The sequence below is a fragment of the Cynocephalus volans genome, chromosome 4, assembly GCF_027409185.1.
Source record: "Cynocephalus volans isolate mCynVol1 chromosome 4, mCynVol1.pri, whole genome shotgun sequence".
NCBI classification, from domain to species: Eukaryota; Metazoa; Chordata; class Mammalia; order Dermoptera; family Cynocephalidae; genus Cynocephalus; species Cynocephalus volans.
In genome coordinates, this window is record NC_084463.1 from 106,171,628 (window position 1) to 106,181,196 (window position 9,569).

At 35.4% G+C, this 9,569-nt stretch overlaps 1 protein-coding gene across 1 annotated transcript; it reads right to left on the reverse strand.

The window, feature by feature from the left end:
* Positions 1 to 7,270: 7,270 nt before the first annotated feature.
* On the reverse strand, positions 7,271 to 8,218 carry LOC134376374 (olfactory receptor 52E8-like). The gene has a single exon (XM_063094954.1). The coding sequence runs from the start codon at positions 8,210 to 8,212 to the stop codon at positions 7,271 to 7,273; it is 942 nt and encodes a 313-aa protein (XP_062951024.1). The 5' UTR covers positions 8,213 to 8,218.
* Between the last annotated feature and the right edge of the window lie 1,351 nt (positions 8,219 to 9,569).

Here is a 9,569-nt window from a genome sequence, read left to right on the forward strand (position 1 = left end):
ACTTGATGATATTTTGAAATATTTTCCCCAAAGATCAGGAACAAAACAGAGATAGTAATTATTACCACGTTTATTCCTAATTGTATTGGAAGCCCTAGGCCTTTTAAAAAGGCAAAGAACAAAAAAAAGAAGAAGAAGAATATATCAAAAAGTAAGAGATATAAGCAGCCAAGGCTGTGGTCATCTCATGGTTCATGTGGGAGAATGCATTTCATGTCAGTCACATAGCCATCAAAAGGGCTCAGATCCTCTCTGGTTGTTGGCCAGTGATATATAATTTCCTTGTCTTATGGTCCTCTCCATGAAGCAGCTCACAGTTAGCTCCCCTCAGAGCGAGTGAGCTTGAGAGAGCAAAAGAAGACACTCAAAACAAAAACCATAGCCTTTTTGAAACCTAAACTCAAGTGGCATCCCATCTACCCCCTTCAATGTGCTGATTGAATACCTAATTACGCCCACCCCCAAAGGGTAGGGATAACACAAGAACATCAATAACAGGCGGTGGAAATCAGTAAGTGCCATTTTAAAGACTGCCTATCACAGGCCAGAAGTGGAAAAAAACATAATGTCAACAGCAGAATAGATAAATAAACTGTGGTACATCACATGGCTGAAAAACATACAGCAATGAAAATAAACAAAACACTGCTACATTTAATGACTGGTACGGATCTCATAAACATATGTTTGAATTTTCAAAATCCTAGATATAAATGTGACCATGCTGTAAACATTCTATTTATACAAAGTTAAAACCAGGTAAAACTATTTAGGTAGTGATGGAAATTTGGATAGTGGTTATCTTTTGATAGATAGGGACTGAAAATGGGTACGAAGGATGTTTTAGTCTGGGTTTTCTGGGGCAACAGATCCAATAGAAAATACACACACACACACACACACACACACACACACGCACGCACACGCACACACACAACTAGGAGAGACAATGATGAAAGTTCCAGTCCAAATCCAAAGGCAGGAGAAGACTGATGTCTCATCTCTAAGACAGTTAGGCAGAGAAAAATAATTCTTTCATACTTAGTCTTTTATTCTATTCAAGCCTTCAGTGGATTGGATAAGGCCTATCCACAGTAGAAAGGGTAATATGCTTTACCCAGTCTACGAATTCAAATGCTAATCTCATACAAAAACACCCTAACATACACACCCAGGAAAAACGTTTATCCAAATACATGGGCATCCTGTGTCCCAGTCAAGTTGACACACAAAATTAATCATAAAAATGGAGTTTTTAGCTCTGTTATAGATTTGGGTTGTGGTTACACGAATTTTATCACTTTGTGGAAATTTATGAACTGCATACATGTGTTTTGAACAGTTTCTATACTTATGCTGTCTTTTACTAATGTTAGGCATTATAAGAATATATCCTCAATACTCTATTGTTTCCTCTCTCTATTTTATCTTAGTTAAATTTTCTCTTACGGTATGAAACAAACTTTACCCTTCACACGAAGCTGATAACCATACTAGGAACCAGGTGCAACTAAAATGAACTTTACAAAGAAGTCACAGTGTCACATTATTATTTATCCAAACTAGCAATATTAACCAGGGAACAACTGAACATTCTGTACATCCTAAAGTGATTCAGTAAAGTTTAGAGCACTACTATAAACTATTCTTAATAAAATTTTCTTAATTAACATATAATAAAATATAGTATGTAATATGATATAATATAATAATATAGTAGGATAGAATTTAGAAAATTACCTGGTGCTTTCAACAATTTCACACATACACACTAAGGGATATATACCTACAGGGACACGTACAGTGGAGATTATGTTTATGTTGCAATAACCCATATTTTGGGGATAAGAATACCCAAGTATTTAAAGTGAATTGTCATGACATTTATAATTCACTTTAAAATGTTTCAATAAGAAATTCTATATGTGCATGTGAAATATATGAGAAAATATTAATAATTGCTGAATGTCGCTATATGGGTGTTCCCTGCCGTATATTTTTAATTTTTGTATGTATAAAGCATTTTTATAAAAAAAATTTTAAGTGACAAAGCACTGTTAAATATATTTATTTTTTGAAATATACTGAGCTAATTGAATGTGTAAAAAAGGTGATACACCTGTAGACCTGTTATGAAACAATAAAATTCAAAGTAACAATTATTATCACAGAAAGAGAATATGTAAGGGTTATGAACATTTATCCACCTTAAATATAACTTCAAAATAATTGCAATGACAGGTATTAGAAATAAAAATGAAATCAATTTATGGAAAATTGATTACATTGTCTAAAGAAGAATATACTAATTATCCTGATTTGAACATCACATATTGTACACTGGGGTTGATATTCAATGTTGTACCCCACATACATGTACAACTGACTATGTTGCAATTAAAAAAAAAATTCAGAAGGAGACATTAAGCCAACCCTTTTAGAGACAAACTGTTTGAGTACACAAAAGAGAATATGCATTTAAAAAAATAATTGGAGTATTCACATTCCTTTTAAATACATCTAAAATATTGCTAAGTAACCATTTCTTTTTTAATTTATTTTATTTTTAAATTTATCAATATACATTCTTTAAGTCACTACATACACACACCAAATTATAAACATAAATAACATTTAAAAACAACAATTGGGGCTGACCCCGTGGCTCACTCAGGAGAGTGCGGCGCTGGGAGCGCAGCGGTGCTCCCGCCGCGGTTTCGGATCCTATACAGGGATGGCCAGGTGCGCTCACTGGCTGAGTGCGGTGCAGGTTGCGATCCTCTTACCGGTCACGAAAAAGACAAAAATAAATAAATAAATAAATAAATAAAACAATTGAACCCAACCATACTAACTTTTTTTTCTGCAAATTAAATGCACAATTAAAAATAATTGATGGCTTAAAATGAGTACTCAAACAGAAATTATAATACATTTTAATTTAAACATAAACAAAACCTCAATGTAGAAAAATTACTGGTATTCACCCAAATCAGTACTTAGGGGGAGATATAGAGATTTTAATGCATGTATTTTAAGACAAATAGTTGAACTATGTTTTCAATTCATTAAGCAAAAGTAGTTAAAAATAAAATAGAACAAAAGTAAAAAATCTGAAAATCAGTTTAGTGAAATACAGGACACAAAATAATCTATGAATTAAAGGTGATAATATATGCAAGGTACTTATCTAAAACTAAGATCTCAGAAATGTTTCTTTTCTTGCTTCCTTCCTTTCTTTCTTCCATTCATATGTATATGGATAATTTGGTCTTGCATTCTAAATTTATTTGATAATTTAGGATATCTACTCCCCATACCTTTCTCTCTCTGATTATCGCCTCTGAAAAGTGTCTTGGAGCTCTAGAGCCAAAAGAGCTGTAGACTAACTCTCATTTTAGAGAGTTAATCCTTCAAGAGTCTCAAGGACAAGATTAATCATTCAGAAATAAAATTAATTTTCATGCTTCTTAGATTCCTTGGCTAAAGTGACACCAGCAATAAGTGTTGGCAATAATGCAGGTCACCAAGTTCTGGGGAGCACATTGTCAGGGTCTGAGGAAAAGGAGCTTTATGTTCATCTGTTCAGACTTTGTATTTAGGTGATGGATGACTGTTTTTGATAAAAGCAAAAAATGTAAAGGTTAAGGTACCTGATCTTGTCCTGTAAAAGAGATAAAACAATGAAATAGGCAAGGGTTTCTCTATTGTCAGGAGTTTCTCCAATGGAGTAAATTGCCAGACTCTGCAACTGAAGAGAGTTAACCCAGGATAAAGCCTTTAAGAGGACTCACCCCACAAACCCATCCTCTAAGCTGCCGTAATAATTTTCTAAATTGAAGTACAACTGTTTCATCTCTGCATAAAGAGTTCCTTAGATCTCTATAATCTACAAGGTACAGTTCAAACTTCTCAGCTTTGCCCATGAAAGTATCTATCTTCAAACCAATATCAATGTCTGAATACTCATTTGGAATCACACACCCTCACACCCATTGCTACACCAAAACTGAAAAGTCCTTGAATTTATGGTGCTGTTTCACATTTCCCCAGCTGGGGCTGCCCTTCTTCTGTTCATCCTCCCTTGTTCCTCATCACCACCACTTTAAAGTTTAAGTAAGTTTTTAAAAATAATTTCATTAGAGAGGTCATAAATTTAAGAAATTATTCTTGGCTTTCCCCAAATAGACCCTGTATACCACACCTAACCTGATATATAAATCCATCCTTCAGTTTATCAATCTGCACTTTTTGGAGGTAGAGGGTGTCAGGAGGAAAAGTCTTGTGCATCACTATTCATAAAGTGCTGGTTCAAAGACTGATACATGCTACGCATTCAATCCATACTTATCAATTTAATCGCCGTCTACCTTTTCCTCTCCATAAACACTTGAACGCACACACACAAAAATGCACAACAAAGTTTTTTAAAACTATTAGAACTGTTTATTCAGAGACAGAAAGACAAAACAAAATGAGGGGAAGATTCTGAAACAAAACTGACGTATTTTGTTTCCCTGGGACATTTACTTGACTGTGATTACAAAATAATATCTACCAATTCAGTACAATTTTTATTTTATATATGTATATATATATACATATGTACACACACACCTATATACACACACATATATCTACATTTATACAGGTTATCTTACTTTCTCTTTACACATATGCCTTGATATGTTTTCTCTTATCCCTAGTTCCTGCCACTCTCTCAGGCCCGAGCTTTATAGGTCTCCAAATCCCCCTGGATCTACCTTGACCACATAGGTTTGCCTTACCACAGTCTGAGAATCTTCTCTAATAGTGGGACCATCAAATACTTCCACAAACTCTCAGCCAAAATTCTGCCAGTAATTGCCCACCCTCTGTCACTGCTCTGGCCCTGAGAAGGAAAGATTAATATGACAACTAGAACCTCATCTGAAGCCATGAGAGTGAGATTCTCTGTGTCACCATTCCCTGAAATCTACCATAGGAAAAATGATAGAAATTGAGCCTAGATCCTAGTAATTGGGAGTATTTATTATTTATTTATTTATTTATTTATTTATTTATTTATTTATTTATTTGTTTGTTTATTTATTTATTTATTTATTTATTTAATTTATTTATATTGAAGCATAATTGATTATACATGTTTGTGCGGTACAGAGTTGAATATCAATACCCATGTACAATATGTGATGATCAAATCAGGATAATTGGCACACTCATCATTACAAAACATAAGCTTTCTTTGAAATAGACCAGGATGCTATTAGGCCTCACAATCCGCTAAGCATAAGCACAGCCATGTTAAACACATCCTCTGCTTGCCCCCTCCCTTTCTCTTAAGCAAAGTGCTTTCTGAGAAAAACCTGATTTTGTGCAGAACGGGAAAACCACAGAGCTGTTGCAAAGGACTAAATGCTCAAATTAGCTAACAAACCCCTTCCCCTAATTCAAACCCTATAAAAACCTTTATTAGTCTATGCGGGGGTAGGAACTGATCTTTCAGTCTCCCTTCCAGGTTTGCTGGAAATAAACTCCCTGACGTGGTAAGCGTTTGGCTCTGAGTCCTTTAGTCCCTTTTTCTCACCGACCTAACAGATTCAACAGTCCAGAAATGCCTTCTAGTTTCCCTATTGCACCTCATGAGCCTTGGTTTCAGCCTCTGCCGACTCGATTGGCATCTTTATCCTATTTCCTTACGAGATAACCACTTTGCCGCTTGGGATTCTTAGTAACTGCACCGAGTCTGGTTTTAACACATTTCCCTGTTGATGAAGTTCAAAAGTGAAGAGAAATCAATCAAGCTATCAGCTCAACTTCTCATTCTTGGAATAAGTTTTTGTAGCTTCCCTGCTTCCAAGGCAGAGAGTGCTCAATTATTTATTGGTGTTTATGGATAGAAGGAAAAGACTATTTCTGCACAGTACATCCTGTTCCTATCTGGTCACCCAATGAGTGACCGAATGGCTGCTTTCTCTAGGAGATTATTTGTTACAGCTTAATTTAAGTACCTTTGTTTTATTGTTCTCAACATGACACCTGTGTGATTTACTGCTTGATTCTCTTTCTTAACTGTATAAATGGCAGACAATGCAGCAATAAAAAGCATATATTCAAGGCCTTCTTCTTAAAACCATCTTCCTATACTTTATTTCAGAGTTCACTGTGAATGGAACTGCTAATAATCACACAACTTCCAAATCAACCAAGGGAAAAATTTATTTCTCTGCACTATTTTAGAACCAACCTATTATTATTCTTTCCCAATGTAAGTTCTTAAAGACAATAGACTATGGATTTGCATCTTTCTATTGCTCAAAACCCACACATGGAATATGGTAGAATTTTAAATGCATATGTACATATATTACTATGTAAAGTAATATAAATAATACATTACTTTCATAAATAAATAAGCAAATAAATTAACCGTATGTTTATCTATGAATGCACATGCCATGTGTCAGTTTCATTATTTCCCTTTTCCTTTCCTTCAATTTCTAATTTCATGACTATGCCTACTTTTCCATGTGCATAGGGAAATCATAACAACTACTCAGTAGTATTATCATGAGTACAATATGAGTGTATGTGTAAAAATTATATTTACCAATAACTCCCTATGTATACATGCTGCATTTATAGTATGTTAATATGCTATATTAGGAGAAGCTATTATCATTATTTTAAGAGTCCTGGCAGCCACTTATTCTGTTTACAATCTCTTTGAAGATAGCAATGTTATTCTGCATTCTGCTCAATTCTATATTTTTATTTTAACTTATCAATATACAATATAGTTGTTTTTCATGTCCCTTTACCATATCCACTTCCTCCCCCTTTCCCCCATGCATTCTGTTCAATTCTTAAACACCCTGGAATAAGAAAAAATGATTACACCTTGCGGGCAAGCAGTTTGGTTTAAATTACTACTTCCTACTAAACATGGTATTTGAATATATCACCTCACTTTTACAAACATCAGTATATTCATTGCAAAAGTGGGAAAAGTAGTATATTCTTTATAGGGCTGTGTTGAGGATCCAGCAATATAAATGAAAGTATGTGTAAAAGTAGGTTTTTATACAAATTCCAGTATCCTCATTATGGCCCTTAAAGACAAACACTTTAATTCATGGATAAGCAATGTTATTGATTGCAGCATTTCCTTCTGCCTTCCTGCTTTCTATTGCATTAGAGATAAATCAACTCTACTTTTAACAATGGAGGAAACATGAATTCTAAGACAGATCCTCCAACTTCCAACTAGTCAGCGATCTGCCTTAAGGAAAATCCTCAGCACTCGCTCCCGAACCTGCTTGGTCCTGACCCCATAGATTACAGGATTGAGGGCAGGTGGAACAACCACATATAGATTGGCCAAGAAAATGTGAATATATTGGGGGATGTTGTGGCCAAAACGGTGTGTCAAGAAAGAGAAAAATGCTGGTATGAAAAACGCTGAGATAACACCAATGTGGGAGCCACAGGTGTTGAGAGCTCTGAGTCGAGCCTCCCAGGAGGGAAGGCAGAAGACCGCATAGAGGATCCTGACATAGGACAGAATAATAAGGAGCACATCCAACAATAACAGAGAAATGTTACCAAGGCCAAACATAATGTTAATTTTGATGCTGGAACAGGCCAGACGGGCAATGCCCATGTGCTCACAATAAGTATGAGGGATGATGCGGTGTCCACAGAAGGGCAGCCTCAGGAGGAGAAACACCAGTGGAACCACCATGTACAGGCTCCGCAGAATAGCAATGCCTGCAATGAGGCTGATGACTTTGCTGGTGAGGATCATAGTGTACCGAAGGGGTTTGCAAATGGCGATGTAGCGGTCAAAGGCCATGGCCACCAGCACAATGCTCTCCAGGGCAGTGAAGAAGTGGATGAAGAACATCTGGGAAAGGCAACTTTCAAAAGATATATCCTTCAGACCAAACCAGAAGATGCCCAGCATTTTGGGGATGGTGGCTGTGGACAAGCCCAGGTCGATGGAATCCAACATGGCCAGGAAGTAGTACATGGGTTCATGGAGACTGTGCTCAGTCCGGATGACAAACAAGACAGCAGAATTCCCCAAGAGTGCAACAAGATACACAAAGCAAAAAGGGAACCCAATCCAGATATGCACGTCTTCTAGCCCTGGGATGCCCAACAGCAGGAATGAAGAAGGATGGAACTGGGTGTCGTTAGGAATGGACATTCTTTCTGCCACAAGTAGCTGTTGTGCATACCAGAGACAATTACTGACTTCCCATTAGTGATTCTTTTCCACTTCTCCTTTTGTCCAGATTCTATTCAAATCCAAAAGAATATTTTAATCTTTCTTTGTGCCTCTTCATAAAGAAGGTAAAATACTTCCTTGGTTTCTGCTTGCCAAGAATAGACACCAAGAATAGAACAAGCCTTCCTCTACTGCCTTTTTACCTAATAACAATGTCTGATATAAAGAAAAGAAGGCAAAAAAATACCATTTTCCTTGTGGAAATTTCAAAATCAGGAAGTAGCCAAAATTAAATGAGGAAAATAATCTTCTCTGGTTTGTGTATATGTTAGTCTTACACATCTTTTTACTTAGTGTGCATGGTGATTACTTTGGTATTTGTTATCTCGACTCTCCTCTACTTGCTAACCTAAAAACCCTAAAATATAGTGTCTACAATTCTTCATGTGTGTGCTTATGCATTTTTGTGGGTGTTTGTGAATATCAGTTGGTCTGGTCCTGAGAGCAGAAGAAATAACTTGTCTTTGTTTATATCCATGAAAAATTGGTTGCCACATAATAGCTCTCAATTTAAAATGTTTATAAATAGATAAATTGATTAAGAAGAGAGAGCAACAGGTAATTTCAATGTGATATTTCAGAAAATAATTCAGTTTCCATCATAACCTGTTTTTGAAAAAAAAAAAAAAACACCAAACTTGGAAAATGGATAGAAAAGGAGAGAAAAATATTTGACAGACTATTTTGAAATTATAATGACACATGAACTGAGAGTTGTTTTTTGTTTTTTGTTTTTTTAATCTAAGAAGCCTGTCATTGGACAGTGCATAAGAAACCACATTCATGGGGAAAAAAAAAAAAACTGCCTTGATATAGGCCAGCTGTTGAAGGGGAAACTAAATACTCTGGGCTAGACAATTTACAAATATATAGTAGCCTTATATCCATGGGGAGAAAGCAGAAGCACTTTAGATACCCTACAGTTTAGTTCCTACCCAAATTCTATCGCACTGCTGATGTTTTATAAATTCTGAACTTACTTATAATAAATTAAAAATTTGAAGAAAATAAAGGAAAAGTTCATTACTGTGAAACTTATTTGGGAAAAAAACTAGTTGTATAGATAATGTACAAGTGATTAAATGTGATGCATGCAAAACAGAAAGCTTTGATTAAATTTAAATTTAATTTTCAGCACATGTGCATGTATTTACTTGTCATTTATGTATCTCCTTTGGTAAAGTGCCTTTGAGATCTTTTCCCATCTTTTTTGAGTTGTTTGGTTATTATTGTTGAGGTTTAATATGTATATAGATTAATATAAATATATAGATGT

Coding starts and splice junctions, on each gene's coding strand:
- LOC134376374 (XM_063094954.1), bottom strand. CDS start 8,212: ATGTCCATTCCTAACGACACCCAGTTCCATCCTTCTTCATTCCTGCTG.